The following is a 21,035-nucleotide window of genomic DNA, read 5'->3' as shown; positions in this document are numbered from 1 at the left end:
ATGTAACCTATAATGTATTTTCCCTACATATGATACTGCCCCCTACAGGCTGACATAGGAATTCTGTGTCACTCACATGGGCCCAGGCCACCTCATCGTCGATGTCAGCTGGCATGCTCCCGGTAGATGTTTTCTGGTCAAGCACGGCCTCCGTGGTCCCCAGCCACCCCCGCAGTGCAGTGCTCTCCTTCTGCACCTTCTGAGACAGGGACAGGGCCTTCTCCAGGTCCTGTTTGCCCTCTGTCACCTGGGAGCAGCACGGTTTTATTTAACTGGCCAAAATGTGCTGGGTTCTTAAAGGGCCGGCGTGGTGGGTGGCGACTAACCTGAGCGCCCAAGTCGTTGTAGAGCAGCTTAAGCGCGGTCAGCTGTTCATCCATACTCTTGGGGTTCTCTGTCTGCTGCTTCTGCACGATCTGCCGGCCCGTCTTGATCACTGTCTCCACCTCCAGTTTCACCTCACTCAGCACTTTGTAGAGTTTCTGTTTGGGAGAAAAGTGGGAATGTGAGGGTCTGACGGGTTGGGTTGATGTGAGACAGACAGACAGAGATGGATAGGTGGATACAGACAGACAGAAGGTGCTCAGATACAAACACACAGGGCAAACTCAAGGCAGTGCAAAGGTTATATATTTACTGTATAACAGGAATGCGTATATGAATTAATAAATTAAAAGGAGAGTGGATGTGATGCAGATGTGCATTATTTCAGGAGGGTTTGCCGAGCACAGGCTCAGGAGGCCATGCAAATCAATGGGGTGGGCGGGGCTTGCCGAGCACAGGCTCAGGAGGCCATGCAAATCAATGGGGTGGGCGGGGCTTGCCCAGCACAGGCTCAGGAGGCCATGCAAATCAATGGGGTGGGCGGGGCTTGCCCAGCACAGGCTCAGGAGGCCATGCAAATCAATGGGGTGGGCGGGGCTTGCCGAGGACAGGCTCAAGAGGCCATGCAAATCAATGGGGTGGGCGGGGCTTGCCGAGCACAGGCTCAAGAGGCCATGCAAATCAATGGGGTGGGTGGGGCTTACCGTGCACAGGCTCAGGAGGCCATGCAAATCAGGGCAGAGGGTGAGGCTTACCATGCACTCGCTTAAGTGGGCCTGGATCTCCTCAGGCTCTACGCTCCTGGCATCCAGCACGTGCAACTCAGCCTTGGCTCCTTCCAGCACGCGCCGGCAGTCCAGCATGCGCTGCTCGAAATTGGCTGGCTTCTGGAAGAGCTGGAACTTGGTGGAGATCTCCCGGAACTTCCTCTGAAGGGGAGGGGCATGGGATCATCGCCGTTAAGGACCATGTGACCATAGATGAAGTAGGCAAGGTCAACACCCAGCTGAACTACTAGAGAAACTGCTCACATCTCTGGACTAACTGATCTGAGGTACAGTTGGGCTTTTAATGCCTTAAGAATTTTGATGTTACGTTAATTCAGCTGTTATTGCCCATGTTGGTTTGAACCAGACCCAAAAATGACCCCAAAGTAGGCATAGCAGCTGACCTGCAGCTGGTCCAGCATGGTGCCCCCCCGGGACGCCTTTCCATCCTGCGACGCGGCCGGGGCCCCTCTAATGCCCTTCTTGCGCAGGTCATCTATCTGCGACTCGAGGGTGGCGATCTCTGCCTGGATGTTCTGTGAGGAGACCAAGGACGAGTCAGGCACAGGACATCGCTCCACAGGAGAAATTTTATTTTTTTATTTTTTTATTTAAACAAGTGCTGACGGCAAAAATTTCTGTTGAGCGAGATGTAGATATGATCAGCCAGACATATCCTCTGCTCTGAGCTTATCAAAGCGAGACATGACCTTCCACACATGGTTTCCAGGCCACCTACATAAGGCATCGTTGGGAGCTGAGTATAACAGAAATATTGGCTGTTTGTCGAATTTACGTGATGTTGTCTGCAGAGGGCGCCCCATCCCTGCATACCTGGGCCTCTTGAGGCAGCTGGAAGGCATCAACCCGGTCGGTGAGGTAGGATGTGAGCGTCTGGTCCAGCCGGCCGAGGGTCTCCTGCAGAGACTGCAGAACCTGCTCGTTTTCCCGCAGTGACTGCAGCTGCTGCTCCAGGGATATCTGCCTGCTCACAGCCTGTAGGGGGCGAGAGGGAGCTTGAGCAAAGGCCTTGTGACCTGGTCACCCAGCAAGTACAGTACAACACAGGGCATTTCAGGCCAAGCACAACATGCAGTGCATCACGTTCCCCTAACCGATCAGCAGAGAGGGCCCCTTCCTCCCGCCCCATCTCCCCTCCTCCCACACTCCCCATTGGCAGAGCTCTCTGACCTGGTGGCTAAGCTGCTCGTAGCGGCTAGTGAAAGCCTCTAGTTTCTCGCTGATGATCTCATCCAGGATGCCACCATCAATCAGCGTCTGGCCCAGCTCCCGGATCTGGGTGCGGTTGTCGCTAGGGTGCCGCAGGACCGATTCCAGGGCCTGTGGAAATTTCAGGAAGGGGGGGAGGAGCAGAGTATCCGTGGGAGGGAGTCAGAAGAAGTGATCGGCCTCCAGGAAGCTCGGAATGAACGCGACGGGAAAAGCTGCTAGAGCAGTGATTCTCAACCCATGGGCAGGTTCTGAAAAGGTCACGAGGCAAAGCTGGAAATGTAAGCATTTTAAAACCAGCAAGCCTCTATGCTGATCCACGATTACATTTCCAAGCCACAATCCTAGAATCAACCTATATAAATAGGTCTTGGGTCTGCAGCTGCTTAGCAAACTAGCAAACACTCCACCAATCCATAAAGCCAAACTACAGATGGTTAATTTAAATTTCACTGGCACATCCAATCAGATTTGTGTGACGAGCATCGATTGGCGTAAACCGCAGAGTGCACTGCGTGCTTGATTATAGCATTAATGCAAAGCTAATGACATGGTAAGAATTGGGTTACAGTGCAGAAAGGTTCAGATCCACTGACACAGGTTCAGTGGAGCAGCGGGGGCTCTTGGGTGGGGTGAAGCCCACCTCTAGTGCCTGGTTGACGTCCTGGCTGTTCTCTGGAAGCCCTTCGCAGGCTTGCAGTCGCTCCTCCAAGCTGTTCAGCCAATTGTTCTCCAGGTCCAGGTACTGCAGCAACTCCATCCAGCAGGACCACACCTCCTATTGCAGCAGACATAGGAAGGTCGGAAGACAGACCTACCCAAAGCAGGCCACGCCCACTGAGTCACACACAGGACCCACAACCCTCAGTGCAGCTACAGGCGATGCCATGTGACCAACCCACGAGCCCATTCGTTCACGACACAACGGGAACCCAATACACACGCTAACAATGTGGCATTAAACCCTGACATACTGCTTGCTACAGCATGTTCAGGGATATCTGCTCTCTCTGAACATCCAGCCGCAGAGCTATAAAAAGAGAAGTTTAATTAATTTCATGATTTAACAGCAAAGTACTCTCTTTCTCTGGGGTCAGCCTGCTCATATGAAAAAGAGGCTGGTACGCTAACGATTTGATAATGCAGACAAATCATGACACTGTGCTTACGGTCTTTCAGAGACTGTTTCAGTGTGGGACATTTATTTTTGCTAAATGGTTCTTATTAAGAGTGACACCGTTTGCATTTGTTTGTGGATCTCCTTGTTATAGGATACATTTTCAAACAGGGGCTTGTGTCCTCAGCGTTCCTCGTACCTCCAGGGTGTGGCATTTGCTCTTGAACCTCTCGCACAGTTTCTGGTAATGCTTCAGAACCCCCGTCAGCTCTGCAGTTAGGTCCCGGCCACCAGGGGGCGACTTTGCCACCAGCAGGTTAATGCTGTCCTTCAGTATCTTCACTCGCACCTCCTTCTGCAGTACGTCCTCTTTGGCCCTCTGCAGACGCACAGAGGCAAAGCATCGTCACGGCAACTGTGCCCGCCACCTCATTCCCGAAGCCCTCTACTGGACAGGGTGGGAAGAGTTAGGTCTGTTAAGAGTGTGAATCTCGCCCTCACATGACAGCAGGCATTCACACACACACACACACACACACACACACACACACACACAGACACACACACACAGTCTAGCATACAGCACATCAACATTAAACACAATGTGATTCAGTAACGATTCCATATGATTCAGTACAGCTCAGATTTGACAATTCAGATGAGTTTAGCAATGTACTGAAGTAATGTACTGGAGTATTTTAGTGTCTCATTCCTGGACAGATATATTATACACTTGGACTGGATTCCCTTTTTGTCACACCCCCTCTTACATTTCCACCATGCCACCCTAATCCAGACTTCCTATTGGCTACCTTACTGGCTGGCAGATGGTGATTGGCAGCTCATTAGCACATAAGGGTCACTTCCCCTCTCTCAAACCAGCAACGCTCAAACGTACACGCACACACGTGTAAAGACGCAACGCAGGCAAGGCAGTGCCCGGCCTCGCACCTTCATCTCCTCCAGAGCTCCCTCCAGATCTTCTGAACTCTTGTACTCAAAGTCCCTCATGAGGAACTCCTCGTCCACCTGCACCATCCACTCCCGCATCTCCACCAAGTCCTTCCTCAGGTTCAGTGTCCTCTCCTGGGTCTCCCATGCATGCTCCTGATGTTTCTGCAGCTGGGGGGGGGGGGGGGCAGTACACAGCATTACGTCCCTCCTTCCTACCCTCACATCCTCATGCACACGAAAGCCCCCCCCCCCACACACACACACACTGAACTCAGATTGTACCGTGTTATAAATGATTGATCCATTAAATTACATGCATTCTGACGCTGTATACAAGATGACACCTGATCACATTATCAAAACTTTTTGATAGATATTTAGTTCAGAAAAATGCCCTCATCCAGCACTGCTGCTCGTACCTGTGTGCTCAGCCTGTCCCATCGCCTCTGACATTCCTCGAGCTTAGGTTGCCCCCATGTGGCCAGCCCGGGCATCGCGCCCACCCGCACGGCCACTGCTTCTCCCACCACCCGCTTCAAGTCCGCCTCCACAGCCTCCATTTCATTCACGAACTCCTGCGGTGGGATATGGGGGGAGGCAATGACATCAAAGGGGCACCTGTCACCCTCTCAGGGGTCAATGCGGGACAATCGAAAGCCAAAAAACAAACAGAAATAAAGTCCCGACTGTCAACCGTTGGACAGCTGTCATATTGATTACGCTCCCAAAGCTCTTCAACGCGGATATGACAGCAGAGAGACCAGCCCATCGATGTTAATCATACCCGCGGTCTATTCGGAAACAACTCCCGAGTCTCATGGCAGCATGCGGAATTCCGAATGATCAAGCAAACTGCCCCCCCCCCGCCCACCCCTCGTCTTTGCATGCTGCAGGAAACATATGAGCTGTGCCCAGTGCATGCTGGGATACGTTCCATGTCACACTATATATTTGGCCTCTTTCCCTTGATTAAGTAATTTAAATTAAAGAGTTGCTTATCTTATGGCAAACTCCAAGTGGCTGAATTTCATAATGCTTTCTCAAATAGCGACCACAACCCCCCCCCCCCCCACCACCACCACGATAGGTGAGGTAATCGCCTACCGTGCATTGGTCCAGCTCTTCCTGCAGCTTCCCAGCATCCCCCAGGGCAGCTGTATCCTTGGCCATCAGTGCCTGCACGCCATCTAGCCAGCGCTCCACCCGTGTGATCCTCTCCTGCCGGCAGAAACGTCAGCCGGTCGGTGAGGGGGTCCCACCCCGCGCCGGCATCTCCGGAGGTTTTCCGATTCACAGTAACAGGACAGCTGCATTACGGCAGAGGAACAGAGGCCCATGTGTGGTACGCAGGGAACTGTACCTCCGAATCCTTTAACTTTCCAAGGACCGACTGCAACATCGCCAGCTCATCCTGAGCCTGGCTGGCCAGGTGGCTCCACCTTTCGGGGTCAGGGGTCAGTTGCTGCGCCAGAGACTGGCACAGGACCTATGGGAGAGCAGTCGCAGGAATTACAGCTAGCAGACACGCAAAACCATTACGATACATACCGCTGCCGATCGCATGACCCAGAAAGCTCCATTCTATGCTGCCAGGTACGGACAGTGAAAGCCATCACAATGTTCATCTCTTAATTACCCAGAATGCAGCTCATCCACGAGCGCAACCCGCATGACCTTGCCATGAAAATCACTCCTCTCCCAGCAGACCCACCTGGGAACGGCAGCGCCGTGAGATTCTCTCCCTTCGGATCTGCCTTTGCGGTGTTCTGGAACTTACCTCTGCATTCCGCACCGCTTCCGCGGCCGTCCCCGTGTCCACAACACCATCCCGCAGGGACGCGATCCGGAGTTTTGCTTCCTGCGCAAAGCGGCGGTCCTCCGGGGCGGGCCGGGCAGCCAGGGCTGGAACACAAGCCGACAACTCAGGAAAGCCATAAAAGAAAGACCGAGTCACAGTCAGCATCCGAACCAGAAGCTGAATTAGACCCCCACACGAAGGTCAATGCCACTGAACAAGAATGAACAGGATGAAATGCACAACTCCAGGTAAACTTTGTAATTTCATTTATTTTGCCGATTTTTGTGCGTTTTAACTTGAATGAGCTGCAAGTTCCAAAAACTGCCACACAGGGGCGCACAAGCTCCTTCTGGATGACCTAGATTGCAAGAATGTTAACAGGGCTTTCGGAATATAATTACATGCTAATGAAACCTAAACAGGAGAGATGTGCGTTCATTCGTGGGGCTTCATTTAAATAAAAAGTTCGGCCGTGCAGATTCCCGAGTTACACGACTCGCTAAGCGGTTGCACAAATCACTCAACGGACTTCGGACATCTGAAAAGGAGATCTTTCTTTCTTCTGCACGTTCTCCTTCTCAGCAAACGCTGCACCACAAAAAAACAAAACCTGCAGGTGGTGGATCATCCACCTTCAGACAGACCCGTAACTGTTTTAAATCCATGACTCAGGAACCATGCAGTCAAATATTTCAGTGGATTAGATCTCGGCGTTCTGGGACACAAACACAGCATTCAGTACCTCCCCCCAGGCCTCTACGAAAAAAAATAAAAAACCCTAAGTGTTTTGAAGCCAAATTTTACTCTGCTCCCTTTTCAAACTATGGAAGGATTCCAGAAGCATCCACCTCAGAAAAGTGAGCCCATCGGACGTCGAGGCGGTGGTCAGTAACCAAGCGAAACCGTAGGAGGTCTGTCATTACTACTTGCTCAGGCCCAGCCCAGGCGTCCCAGCGCATTTTGGCCTGAATCCAGACCTTAGCAGCCTTCTGAGCGTCTTTCCCTTCTAAGGTCAGAAAGACAAATGTGTTTCTGTTCCCAACCTCCCACCAACGGTCTCCCGAAATGGAGAGATGGCTTATAAAGCGCCTCCGTGGGGGTTGAGGATGCGTTGACCGTGACCGCGTGTCACGAATTTGCCGCTGTGTTCGCTCCCTTTTCCTCCAGGCCGGTCTGTTCGACAAACGGGAAAACTAGTCGTCGGCCATCTTTGAAACGCTACGTTGTGTGCCGAGGGCTCGCTGCCGATAGGTTCTTTCAGGGGTTAACCAACCTGCGTGCAATTCCTGCACCTGCCTCTGTAACCCCTCCAGTACAGAGGTACAGCGAGTACCGAGGGCCGCCACTCCGGCCCGCAGATAGGCGGGTGTCTGCAGCCCACGGTCCAGCGTCGTTGCTTCATGGGATAGTCGGTCCATCTGAGGGCTGAGGGCCTGCAGCTCCCCTAGTCTGGCCTGTAACAGAGACAGACCGGAGGGTCAGACGGACCCAAGCCTCAGCTCACCTTCAATACGTCCGAACACCCAGTTTCCAGAGACTGTTAAACATCTACATGCCAACAAAGTAAAAACCTTATGGCAGCATTCATTCTCAGTTAACCCCCATGGAATTAATTTTTATGTAAGTTGTTCACAAGTTTTCATACAAATCAAGTCACTACATTAAACAATAAGTCGTCCGAGGCTTGACAGAAAGCAGTTTTATACCTTGGCTACTAAATCAGGCAGTAAGTACATGCTGATCCTGCAGTGTACAGGAACCCCCACCCCCAAGGCTGAACATCAATCAGTCTTGTTTCCTCAAGTAGGGGTTAGGTGGGGGGTGGTTACCAGCTGGACAGACTGTTTTAACTCACTACCCTGTAACTGCCCCCCCCTCCCAGAACAAGAATCCTTGTGGCGCCTCTTCACTCTCAGAGTCCGGACCGCGCCGTAGAGCAGCAGCCAGAACCGGCGCTTAGAGACTTGCTACTCGTATTTCTCAGGGACTGGGGGTTCCTGCCAGGTGGGACACGGATAACAGGATCTGCTGACCTCACAGGCCGCCAGCTGGGAGCGCAGCTGGGCCTCGTCGGCGGCGGAGTCAGCCTTGGGCGCCCCCTGCAGGCAGTCCTCCAGGCCACTCAAGGCCTGCTCCAGACACTGCAGCTCTAGCTGGGCGGCACCGACCCGCTCCTGGAGGTCCAGCTTCTCCTTTAGGTCCAGGAGCAGTCCCCGGCTGCTCTCCCACTCCGCCTGGACGGCAGCCAGCTGGGGGCTCAGGTCTCCCGCGGACAGGCCCTCTGCGGGGGCAGGGGGTGGCAACAGGTTTCATGAGGTTAACACACCCAATATGGGTCTGAAAATGCTACCAGATGTCCGCCAACTGTTCATGTACCAGACCAAAGTGACACCTTCATATTGTGTTTGCTTTGGTTAACTGTGAGGTTGAACATGCTTTGGTATCATGTGGTTTAAATCCTATCATGATCGTGAATCCTAGTGACTGGGCTCTGAATGTCTGCACCACAGGCAGCCTCACTGGTACCAGTACGAGCTGCTGCTCGGTGTCTGTGCTAACCCACTAAAAATGGTTAAAGGCTGCGCTTAGAGAGCTTTGTGCTGGAGGACGTTTCTACAGATGTGATGTTTCAGGTTTCTTACTACTGGCCTGTTAAGGTACAGCTGCAGACGTTATCCTGAATGCTCTGTCTGTAAAAATAAACATCAAAGCACGAGCAGTGTGTTCGGAAGTTGCACCTTTCTCCAGTCGCTCCAACAAGGCCTGCCCCCCTAGGGTCACACTGGCTACTTCCGGGGCTTTCTCCTCCAGTTGCTCTTTGAGAACCTACATGGTGTAGACCAAAAAAAAAACATCACGACACTGCTGCAGTGCTACCTAAGAGCCTGGAGGCCAAATGCATCAGGAGACAAACTGCTGTGTGTAGATTTTACCTTCAGCTTTTCCTTTAAAACAGACGCCTCCTGGGCCTTTTCATCATCAGTCGGAACCAAAGCCTGAACAGAGGTTTTCCATCTTCCCATCCAGCTCATGATCTCCACAAGGTTGCCTTCCATCCTAAGCAAGAAGAAAGATCATTCATGACCGGAAAGTCACCACGTTCAGAAGTAGAAGCCACTTTGAGAGGCTTAAGCATGAGCTGCAGCAGTCAGACTGAGCAACAACCAGTGCTGGTTTCCATTGGTAGCGGTAAGTCCAGCTGACCAGCCTCTCAGCCTGGTCACTAGGCAGTGCCTGCGGCTTACAGCGCCCGCGCGTTCTGGTCTTCTTGCAGCTGCCGTTTCTTCATGGGGGGAGGGGGTGGCAGCTCTTGGGCCGACGCCCGCCCTGTCACGGTGGCTGCTGTGGTCATGGCTGACATGGAGGTGACGCTCTCCAGGACGGCGGTCTCATCTGCTTGAGGCAGCCCCACTTCGGTCAGCGACTCTGCCAACTGCAAGAGTGAGTGGAGTGGAGTCGGGGGTGGGGGGGGTGGGGAGAACGACAGTGTCCTAAATACAACTGTCCCACTGCCTTCCTCACAGCATCATGGGTATAAACAGCAGCATACAAATTATAAACAAAATAAAAAGGGCATAAAGTAAACCACAAATTTAACAGCACTGGAAAATGGTGGGTGGGGGGGTGATGGGGGGGGGCTCTACAGCACTGTTGGTGATCTCCAGATGACAATGATGCAGCACCATGACTAAAAAGGTGTAAATGTCCCACCACTGGTTGGTCGCAAGTGACAAGCATCCATTCACACAGGATTCCAACCATCAACCCCCCCCCCGCTCCTAGACAATAACAGGACAATTAATACGATGGTGAGAAATTAAGGGACGTAGCAGTTGACCCCCAGGGCAGGTGTAGAGACAGTAGGGCTGCCCCCTGAAAATCAACAATTTGAATATGCATTTCTCTCAGTGCGTCAGTGTTTATTACAATAATAGGACAACACACAGAAGCTTCCTAAAGGGATGTAAAAACCAAATAGCCTAAATGAATTTAGGACATAGGACTTAATTTAGGACATAATGTTGGACAGAAATCAGTATATTACATTATATCTACCTCATATTCACCCTCCATGAATTCATCACCAGGCAGGTAGGATATTCACAATCAGGTAGAATTTCACTGTGGTTTCACTGAAATGGAGGTGTGAGACTCCGATAGAAGTGTTTACTGTGCTGTACATGCCATGTATCAAATGGCAGTAAGAAGTTTATAAATATAATTTCAAAGAAATTAACAAGTGGTAGTGCACTGCCCTGTGCCACTGCGTGACCAAACTGCACCTGGGGAGGGCACATGCAGTGCGTGTATTTCAGCAACAAAAGAGAAACATGTGCGCACTGCCCGTCTCATTATTCCAACTAATCTGAAACATAAACGATGACCAAAGTGGAAATGTGCCCTTTGGCTCTTAAACTGCACTGAGAGCTACAACCACGGTCAAAATCATCAGCTCATGGCAATGGATCTTCTAAGTGCCAGACAACGTACATGAATGACGGGAGCGAATCGTTGAATGTTCGTAATGAACAACCGAGTCCAATTCAGCTGACAAGAATCTGCGTCAGGGACGGAGCCAATAAACAGAACAGCTTCCAATGACAGAGTTAAAACTCTGATGGTCCAGGAGACCCTCAGGAAGACTTACCTGATAGGAACAGTCCTCCAGCTCCTGTACCAGGTTGTCCCATCGCTGCGTCAGCTCCTCCGTCTGGCCCTGGATCCGCTGCGTGGCCTCGGTGCTCCGCAGCAGCAGCGACACGTCCTGGCCTGCGTCCGACAGGTGGTCCAGTGTCCTCCGCTTGTTCTCCATGTCCTCCTTCAGGAGCTGCCAACAGAGGGATCTGCAGTCAAGCATGCAGCCAGAAGGCTGGGCCGCAGTGACGGGGTATGACGGGCACCGCGAATCAGCACGTCCAGGGCCAACGGAACTAAAACAGCCAGATAAGACAAGCTTGACAAAGAAGCGTGACGACACTCACGGCCAAAGAGCGCACGCTGACGTTTATCTCTGCGGGATCTTTGAACTTGCTGGTCTGAACATCTCTCAGGATCTTCTCCTTCTCTGATAGCCAGGCTTTGAAGAGGTTCTAAGATTAAAAAGCCACCATATTATCACCAAAAGATAATTCTTTTCCAGCCACAGCATCTAGCGTGCTGGGTAAACGCACAGTACAGCCACCCACACACACATACACATGGCACCAAGCATGTGACCAGCACACGTTCTTAATTTTTGGATTATTGCATGTAGCCAGGAAGGCCTACAAAGGAACTCGGGGAACATTGAGGACATAGGAGAAGCAGAACAGTAGAAATTTACAGACTTGCCAAAGAGGCGCCCCCTTCAGGCAGAGAGACAGCAGTGTACTTGGACCCCTCCTCACCTGATCTTCCAGGAGCTGCTGCCAGACGTTCAGCATGTCCTGCAGCTTGTGCCAGCGCTCCTCTGTCCAGCGGCACACAGCGGCCCAGCGCTCGCCCAGCGCCTACACGTGAGCGCACACACACACACACGCTCAAGGTCGGCACACACATTTGGCTGGTGCTGCACAGCCAGTTCCTAGCAGTAAGATACAACAAATTACGCATTAGGCTTTAAGTTCGGGCACATTCCTTTGGGGAAAGTGGTGGTGGGGGGGGGGATAACCCAACTTCAGCCGAGAAGGGACACCATCATCCTGACTCAGCTGACCTCTAAATAACACTTAGCAAGCACTGCCCCCCTCCTTGGGAAAGTGACTTCAACTTTTTTTTTGGTTTAAAAACCCAAGTGGAAAACAAATCATAAACCCAAAAGGTTAAAGTCCCTTTATCCAGCATCGTCATGTAATTTTGTACAAGTTAATTTCACATTCCTTCCTTGGGGTGGCTCAGTGTGTTAGGTCTCCATCATCAGAAGGTCACTAGTTTGAACCCCACCTTTGGCTTCGCTCTCAATTGTATACGTGTTTGTGTCAAAAAAAAAAAAAAAGGTGAGCACGGTGGCATATGCTGAAACTACACTCGGACCTGTGCAAGGGGCAAAATAAAGCTGTTTTTTAAAGCCGTCATTTAACCTGCAGTTGGTCCTCCAGCGCTGCGGTGGCGCTATCGCTGCTGTTCTCATCCACAACCACCACCATGTGCGTAAGGGAGTTCACTTTCACCTGCTCCGTCTCCAGGTCATTCTGCAGCACCTGTCAACAGGAAAATCGATGTCAGGGTCATCGTCACACTCCGAATGAATTTATTCTACTAGAAATGTTAACAGAAACAACAGTTAATATCCGGAGACACTGGGATTGTTATAAGAAGTTGTTTAAAAATACGCAGAGTTTAAAAGGAAGCTGTTCGTTTTAGACCATTTTCTGCAGCTGAATTCTCCTGGAATCATTTCAGTGGGCCTGGGTTCACCAACGAGCAGCCATCACACGCACAGGGCTCTCTCTCCTAGTTCCCTGCCTAACGGCAGTGGGAGGTTAATAACATGGGGTGGGGTTACGCCTGGTGCTGTGGGATGCTTAGATACACGCAGCACCAGGAAAAGCCTCTTCTTAGCATCTTCCGTAACACTCCTTCTCCAAATGAGAATTAGAAATTTGCAGAAGAGCAAACATGAGGGGGAAAAAAAAAATTATAAATGCAGGGTCACATGACGGTGCAGAGCTCCCTGGGAATAATGGGCACTTGTGGAGCAGCAGAGGAAACTAAACAAGCCCGGCCTGTGTCTCCTGCCTGCTGGAGTGTGGGGCTCCGGCCCACAGATCAAACCGGAGCTCCAGCCCCAACCCCCCAACGGCCAGTAGGTCTCACGCTACAACCTCCTCCTGCTCACAATTGCACTACTTGTTCAGGAAAACCAAGTCGTTTGTGTCAAAATAAGCCTTAATTTACTAACCAAACTGGCCTGACGGTACCTCCTAGTAACCTGAGCTCTGTGGACGTACAACACGTCCGCCGGCATTTGCCACCAGTCAAACCACATATCTGCGTGTGGTCCCTGGGGCGAGTCCCCCTGCTGGCCACAGACAGTCACTACACTACAATATTAAATAATTGTATTCCTTGTTTAGAAATGCTAAAGCAACATGTTCCAACTAGCTAACTGCCATCTTCCAAGTCTAGATGGTCCTAGACTCTAGAAACGCTAGATATTTATTTAGCTTTTGAAACTGAGGAATGTGTTTTTTTGAATCAAAAAACTCCTGTACACATCAGCCATGCCGCCAGTCAGCAGGGCGGCTTCACGCACACACACACACACACACACACACACACACTCGCCTTGTGCTCCTCTATCTGCGTGCGGTACCCCTCCAGGTTCCCCGCAGTCGGCTGGGCCTCCATGCGGCGAATGCGAGCCTCCGTCTGCGTCAGCCAGTTGGCCAGCTGCTGTAGCTGAAGGTGCTGAAGCTCCATCAGGACCTCGTGCAGCCTGCCGGGGGGGGGGGGGGGGGGGGGTGACATGCAGGAGCAAAAGGATGCGACATCAGCGAAAAGGCATGACAAGCCAGTTAATGCTGCGCTGGTCCACTCAGTGACTGGGGTAAGGATGCAAGTTAGGATGGAGGGCGACTGGAAGGTCGCTGGTTCAAGGCCACACAAAGCAGAATAGCCCATCAGGCCCGTGAGTATAGCCCTTACCCCTCTGAAATGCCCCAAATAAAATCGCTGACCCTGTGCTCATGACTCAAACTTCGCTCTCAACCGTCACACACACACACACACACACACACACACACACACACACACACACACACACACACACACACACACACACACACACACACACACACACACACACACACACCTAGCCTGCCGGTCCATGCTGGCGACCCGGAGACCCTCCCAGCGCGAGTTCAGTAGCGTCATCTGCTCGCGGATCTCATCCTCCTCTTCCTCGGTCAGGTTGCCCTGGGCGATGAGCTGGTTGCCTGCCTGCAGGACATTGCCCACGCTGCTCTGGTGGGCCGTCAGCTCCATCATGAATGCCTGCGGGGGGCAGGATGGGAGGCATCAGCGACAGGAATGCCACACTGGTACGCAAGGTCAGGGGTCAGAGGGTGCATGCGTCTCAGACAGGTGGTTCCAAAACATACGGAAACCCCCCCCCCCCCCCCCCCATCCACTAATCTGGCTTTACAAAGACCTAGTGGAGACAAGCAGCCATGTTTGAAAGAGGCCAACAAGGGATTTCCCTTCGCGTTTTTGTTTTGAATGCATTCCATGTATCTTCCATGCGCCATTCTCCATGCACCCGTTTTCCCCCCCAACGGAAACAGGTCTGGAGAGAATTATTACATGAATTACGACATATAATTACAAATCGTACTCGGTGCAAAACAGGCGTACACACATGCACACAGTGATCAGACACCAGCTGATCTGACTAAGGGATTTTTCCACAAAAGGAAAGGAAAGGCACAAAGACTTAAAGGAATTAAAAAAAAAAAAAACAAAAAAAAACACAGCAGGATAGAGACGTGACATTTCATAAGCGTCCGTCTCCATTTCCATGCCCCCACAACCTGAATATCACATGACTGACAGATCTCCACCTCCATGCAGAAAAACACACCTCCCCCCCCCACCCCCTCCAGCCTCACGCAGCCTCCAAGGCATGTCAGCACCTAGCCGGATTCCGGCACACACACTGCCACAGGGAATTCCTGGAATTCCTTACATTGTGATCTGGTTCTCTCAGGGCAGAAGGCTCTACACACTGGATATAAACACCCATAATCCTCTTAAATAATACCTGCCCCATAAAACATACCCCACAAACCCATAAACAGCATATTCCGTGTTAAAAAGGAGCCCAAACCATAGAATTGTGTGTGATTAAGGGGACTATTCTGCTGCTGTAGCTCAATACATAGCACACCCTGCTAAATACACAAAGGTCGCGGGTTCAAATCCCAGGGAGACACATAACCCCCCCCCACGACTGAAAATCTCATTAGGTAAAAAGTGTCAGATAATTTTGTAAACTGTAAAAATGCAAGTTCTGCATGGGGGGTACCTCGTGCGTGTGGAACTGGTCCTTGACCTCCTCCACGTCGTCTGAGACATCGTCCTGCATATGCAGCGTGTCCTCGGCCAGCAGCAGCCAGGTAAGCACCTCCTCCAGGGCGCTCTGGTAGCTGTCCAGGTCCACCTCAGCCTCACCCTCTGTCTCCGTTGCCGTGCTGGGGGTGTCTGCCCGAGAGCTGCCAGCATCCACTGTGACGGGGGCCTGCAGGAAACCCACATGCTCAGTGTCACCATCACTATCGGCAAGAGCGATAAACACATACTTTTACATAAAGAATCGCAATCACACTTCACAATTATGCAGCTTCTACCTCAAGCCGTCAGGCATTTGTCAGCTTAAAAGGTACAACATCAATACACCTCACTACACTTTACATAATTCACCAGTTTCTGAAATGCCCTGAGTTGGATGTTCTCCCTTTCACAAACAAAACCCTTATCCTAGACCAGCCATGGTTCTCCAATCCGTTCCTCAGGGACTCAGACAGTCCACATTTTTTGCTACCAGGAGGTGGGGAGGTGGCAAAAACATCGATCGACTGTGGGTCCCTGAGGCCCTGATTGGGAAACACAGTCCTAGACTAAATCATCATCATGCAAGGCAAAGCACAAACGCTATGGACCAGAATCCAACCAAAGGAGGCCTTCCCGTGGCAGAAACGACAGCCAATGCGTCGTCTAGCAACGCCAACTGGACTGCTTGCCTAACACTGTCACGTGATTACAGTGAAACCACAAAACTTCCATTTCGCCAGCAAATGTGTGGTCTGAATTTCTGAAATAGTAATTTCTGGCTGGGTTGGTACACTTGGTGCAGACCAAGGTAAAATAATTTAAACACATGCACACTGGATTTTAACAGTCATGAATATGCCCACATTTGTGCCCAACTGAGAACAAGTACACATCATGCTTCAGTGCTTGCCACCATGTGTCCCGGATTACCAGATGATGCTAAACACGGAAGGAGCACTTAAATAAAGCTGTCAGATTATCCACGGTGGACAGACCCATGGTGGAATTCCGCTTTATTCTTAAGTGCAAGAAACAAAGGAATAGTGTTACTAAAAAAAGCCGACACTCAAGGAAACAGGCTTCGGTGTACAAGGGAAAAATTCCCATTTCATTTTCCAGGGCACACATGAAATAAACCCTTGTTCCTCCCAAAATTACCCAGAATCCCCAAGGTCCTGCAAAAAAGGGCCATTTTACAAATATATTCCACTGCATTCAAACAGAGCCATTGTTATTTCAGATGTTTCTTGGCAGGAATGTGAATCTGGGATGGAGGGCCCACGTATGGCTGCTGAAATCATAGACTCAGATGATGTTGGTTACGGCGCTGCGGCTGGGATTCAGTGGGAATATGCGATAAACGGTGTTTTGGTACCACGTCGAAAACTACCACTGGCTATTTTTACGCAAAATATATGATAACAGAATAGCAGTTAAGAAATGTCCATTCTATATTTACATCTGTTTTCAGTCAGCTAGCCCACATTAAAACTAGGCATCACTCTGCAACGTTTTTAACAATTGGGTTATGCATGTGAGCTGGGAGATGGCAAGACTGCAAAATAAATCAGAAATACTTCTGTCCTGAGAGGAATAGGTTTTTGACAAGAACTTGTGCTGGACTACATCAGGACCAGGATCAAAGGATTTTTCCAAAAGGCAGGTGGATGGTGATGGCTGGCCAGAGTTTTGCCCTAGAGCAGACCCCCAAGACTATCCATGTTTTTGCTCCCTGGCAATTGGGATAAAGGAAAAACATGGACAGTCTAGGGGTCCGCAAGGACTGGGTTGTGAAACGCTGCTCAAGGGCAACATCTCAGGCGAACAGGCTGGCTCGACTTGAGTTGTTTGTTGTAGAGACTCTGAGTCATACAGGAAACTACGCATCCCATCACGCCAAAAAAACCAAGGGTGAACAGACGGCGCACGTTTCATCCTGCCAACCAAGTGGTTCAGCTCATAAGCATCACTACCAAGGGAACTAAGCCTTTTTCAGGCACTGTAATCCTACCTGCCAGCAATACATCATTACCTTGCTGCAACAGGAGCCACGTTTCCTTGTGTGGCAAAAGTTTATCTAATCTCCACGGAAACAACTCACGATCTCGCGAGTGCCTCCCCTGCATCCATCTGCTGAGACTGCAGATCGCTGGAGGAGACACGATTCACTAATACAGACAGGAACCACACCCCAAAGACTGAGCCAAAACGATTCTCATCAGCAAAAACACTGACGACCAGACAACTCCACCCTTATACACAAAGTGTATGTTAAATGATACATACACAGTGATGCTTTAAATCTGCACACTGTCCAGAAACACTTGAGAAACACATATATACAGAGAGGATTCACCAGGCTCTGATCAAATGCTGGACCAGCCGGAAATCTGATCAGATATCCCAGAATTCAGCCAGCTACCACACCATGAGGCCCCCCTCGCCAGCTACCACACCATGAGGCCCCCCTCGCCAGATACTACAAGGGCCCCTCACCTGTCGGGGCCCCGCTGGCACCTCCTCCACCTCCGCTTTGTACTTCTTGGGCAGGGCCTCCACCTCCCGGATGTCGTCCATGGTGAGCTCCTTGGGGAGCACAGCGAACAGGGATGTCACGTACATGATGATGGACTTCTTGTCGGGCAGCTGCACGGCCACATCTAAGGGTAGCGGGGGGGTGGGGGGGGGGGATTTGACAAAGTTATATGCCAGAAAGATTCCAACAATAAAGCAAAGAGTCCCTCCTAAAACAGAGCAAGCTTAAGTCAACTTTCAGTCTTTACCAACTTTACCAAACTTTCACTATAATCTCAACATGGAATGATTAGATAAACAAATCTGAGAATGCAGAGTGCAGTATAAAAAAGGCAAACGGCTATGAAAACAAAACCAGGTGAGGGAAACTACAGCTTATAAATCAGGTCATTATCTCCTTCTGGGAACATGGTAGGGGGCCCCTACCTTCAGGATCAAGGAGCCTCTCAACAGCCAGTTGGTCTTTGGCAAAGGTGAAGGCGTGTTCCAGTCTCTCTACGGGCGCCATGCCCAGCACCTTGTCAAAGCTGAACATGTTGGGTCTGTGGGGGGGAGACAGGGAGGGGGCACAAAAATACAGGTAAGGGCCGGCGAGAAACACACAATGCCAAACCATAGGCATGGCCAGAGTTGCCGTTATGGACTTTGGGCCCCATGAAAGCATATTATATTGCCCCCCCCCAAACCCAGATCAAATCGGATTATGTTCCAAATTTTTTTGGGCCACAATCACTCAGGGGTCCTTGGAATCGTCCTAACCACCCCCCCTTTATGACACCCGTGTGTTTGGCAATGAATGGACAGCATCTAAAGAAACAGGGACCCTTAAATGAAGAACTCGTTCACTGGTACCGAACGAATTTAGAGGGAGAGATTTGTGGAACAATCACTGGCAACGGGGTGGGTGGGGGGCTTATCCTATTCGTCTGTCAGTGGAACGAAACAAGGCGTCGGTCACTGTGACGGCACCATTTAGGAGCGGCCGTGACGCAACCAAAGGGGCATGTGAGCATGCATCATGTTCTCTCTGAAACATAATATCCCCTGAACATCCTCCCATCACAGAGATGTCGGTTTGCCCTCTGGTTGCTAGACGAGCCTCAGGACCGTAGCCCCTACAGGCCAAGCAGACAGGCAGAGCAGCCTCTCCCCTCAGACATCCACATTGACATCATCGTTTGAGAGAAGCAGGGTCAATGCCATCAAGAACCTGCCCTATAGTCACACTGCCCAACACTGCCCTCCCCGGCACACCCGAATGACACTGGGGAGTGAGCTGGCCAGTGTCGACACCCAGTCCTAGAGCTGCAGAAAGGGAGCAGCGCTAGACTTCCCAGCTTTACCAGTTATAGCAACATCTCCTTGCAGCTCAACCAGAACGCTTTGACGACATCCATACTGTGACCCAGTCCTCCTGCTGCACAGAGACAGACATGCTTCGGACCCGGCTGCTGCTCACCTGTACCGGTGCAGTATGGCATTGAAGGCCAGGCCATCGGCCCAGCTGGTGGTAAAGTTGAGCACGTTGACCTGTTCGTAGGTGCGGGTGCAGTGTCGCACCCAGCTGAGCAGGATCTTCTCGCTGTTGGTCTGCTGTAAGCTGGACATGATGTCTTTCATAATGTCCTTAACCTGAGCAATAAGCAGTCAAAAATCACTCCAAATCATGTTCGGTAGTAAATTTCATCTGACATGATTGACAGAGATAACTGCTTTTCTATTAGCCAGTAACACAGACTAACTGCAGTAATCCAGGTTAAGCTCTTCAGTGAAAAACACGAGAGAGCGCAGAGTGATGGATTCTAGGGCTTAAGTCCTTATTGGTTTCGTCACCAGTTGTTCCAGTTACAGGACATCTGCAGAGAGCTAAAGGCGTTGACTCACCTGCCAATGCAGGATGATGTTCCAGATGAGGCCTAGAGTCAGCTTGTGGTTCCCATCCACGATGTCGGTCCCACCAATGTTAACTAGCTCCACCTGCAGCACGGGAGGACTCATTTATGTCATGTATGTCAAACCAAACACCAACGATCAGACATTTTTAAGATAAACATCAATTCTACGTTATAAGTTCCCAACATTTAGATACAAGGGAAGTTATTTCTGTAGATTTCAGTATGGACACTCTCTCTCTCTCTCTCTCTCTCTCTCTAACACACACAGTCATGCATGCATGCATGCACACGGTTTCTGCTGCATGAGACACCGAGAATGCCAAACAGCAGGAGAAAATTAAGCAAAACTAATGCTTATCCACATCTCGCACCCTTAGTTTCGTTCCACAATCCAAAGTCACGCCCGGTGGTCACCCCACACAAACAAACCAGATAAGTGAACTTTGTGCCAGCCACGTATGAAGGAGTAACAAGGCAAGACAAAGGAGGCCACCACACAGGAAAAAAGGAACGGATGAGTAAGTCAGGTTAGGCGAATGTAAAACTGCCACACAGGGACAGATGCATGCCAGAGCAAAGGACAGCGTGTCACTGGGTCACACCAGGCTTCCAAACACACTCAGCAGAAAGACCGGGCTGGTTGGTTAGGGTACAGCCCATGTTACAAAAATGGGTCCTTCTAGAAGGTTAAAAAGGTGACTAATGGTGGCTTTTGCTTATCATAGTTTCTCTGTGTAATCAGCAAACTTTCAGACCTCGAATCCAAACCCATTGTGAAGGACGGGCATTCCTCCTGCTATTTCTGAAAGCTATTGGAACCTCTTACCTAAGCCTGGAAAAAGAACAGCCTGACACCAAACACCCAAAAAGCCATCTGCATCCTTCATGGACTCAAAGCAACACGGCGTGATACCAATCGTGGGTAGGAAGATGTGATACCGATGATGCAGTCATACTTCCACCCCAGACAACTCCGTAATGCCATTTCATTTTGTGCGGTCACATGCTCTATGAAGACAACCCAGGCCTAGTGCAGCAGGCCAAGCAGGACGCTTACGTTATTCTGCTGCAGAACTTGAAGGACTTTGTTGACATTGTTGAGCGCGTGCACTCGCGTGGACCCCCGTTCTTTGGTCTGAGAAGAGAGAGGCAAAGCAAGAAATTCATTACATCGACGGAAGACGAATAAAAGGAATCATTTTGGACAAACGCCAATGATACATCCTGCGGATAAGAATCCAGAAAATAGGGTCACGCTCTTCTTGAGTAACATGATACCCTTTCTGTACTTAGTCTATGCATACAGTACGTGAGTCAGAGAAGTAAGATGTGCCAACATGCAAATCCCATGTTAATGGATACATGTCAGCTTAAGCTCCGTTTTG

At 50.6% G+C, this 21,035-nt stretch overlaps 1 protein-coding gene across 5 annotated transcripts in view; it reads right to left on the bottom strand.

The window, feature by feature from the left end:
- Nucleotides 1-21,035, bottom strand: part of utrn (utrophin) — a 112,782-nt gene that overhangs the window by 72,941 nt on the left and 18,806 nt on the right. For all 5 annotated transcript variants that reach the window (XM_048986598.1, XM_048986595.1, XM_048986596.1 and 2 more), the window contains 30 exons: nt 20,708-20,785; nt 19,640-19,732; nt 19,215-19,387; nt 18,182-18,297; nt 17,717-17,880; nt 15,195-15,407; nt 13,983-14,164; nt 13,457-13,607; nt 12,250-12,369; nt 11,578-11,679; nt 11,173-11,280; nt 10,839-11,018; nt 9,436-9,623; nt 9,124-9,247; nt 8,929-9,016; nt 8,224-8,471; nt 7,464-7,644; nt 6,170-6,294; nt 5,753-5,878; nt 5,497-5,610; nt 4,812-4,967; nt 4,390-4,560; nt 3,638-3,817; nt 2,965-3,099; nt 2,283-2,432; nt 1,926-2,087; nt 1,496-1,627; nt 1,080-1,253; nt 327-482; nt 77-247 (listed from right to left, as the gene is read on the bottom strand). In XM_048986598.1, coding sequence (XP_048842555.1) covers nt 77-247; nt 327-482; nt 1,080-1,253; nt 1,496-1,627; nt 1,926-2,087; nt 2,283-2,432; nt 2,965-3,099; nt 3,638-3,817; nt 4,390-4,560; nt 4,812-4,967; nt 5,497-5,610; nt 5,753-5,878; nt 6,170-6,294; nt 7,464-7,644; nt 8,224-8,471; nt 8,929-9,016; nt 9,124-9,247; nt 9,436-9,623; nt 10,839-11,018; nt 11,173-11,280; nt 11,578-11,679; nt 12,250-12,369; nt 13,457-13,607; nt 13,983-14,164; nt 15,195-15,407; nt 17,717-17,880; nt 18,182-18,297; nt 19,215-19,387; nt 19,640-19,732; nt 20,708-20,785 — 4,461 coding nt within the window. The remainder of the gene's footprint in view (nt 1-76; nt 248-326; nt 483-1,079; nt 1,254-1,495; nt 1,628-1,925; nt 2,088-2,282; nt 2,433-2,964; nt 3,100-3,637; nt 3,818-4,389; nt 4,561-4,811; nt 4,968-5,496; nt 5,611-5,752; nt 5,879-6,169; nt 6,295-7,463; nt 7,645-8,223; nt 8,472-8,928; nt 9,017-9,123; nt 9,248-9,435; nt 9,624-10,838; nt 11,019-11,172; nt 11,281-11,577; nt 11,680-12,249; nt 12,370-13,456; nt 13,608-13,982; nt 14,165-15,194; nt 15,408-17,716; nt 17,881-18,181; nt 18,298-19,214; nt 19,388-19,639; nt 19,733-20,707; nt 20,786-21,035) is intronic.

Source organism: Brienomyrus brachyistius, chromosome 19 (genome assembly GCF_023856365.1).
Source record: "Brienomyrus brachyistius isolate T26 chromosome 19, BBRACH_0.4, whole genome shotgun sequence".
NCBI lineage: Eukaryota > Metazoa > Chordata > Actinopteri > Osteoglossiformes > Mormyridae > Brienomyrus > Brienomyrus brachyistius.
The sequence above is the reverse complement of the archived record's forward strand: the minus strand, read 5'-3'. Positions and strand labels throughout refer to the sequence as shown.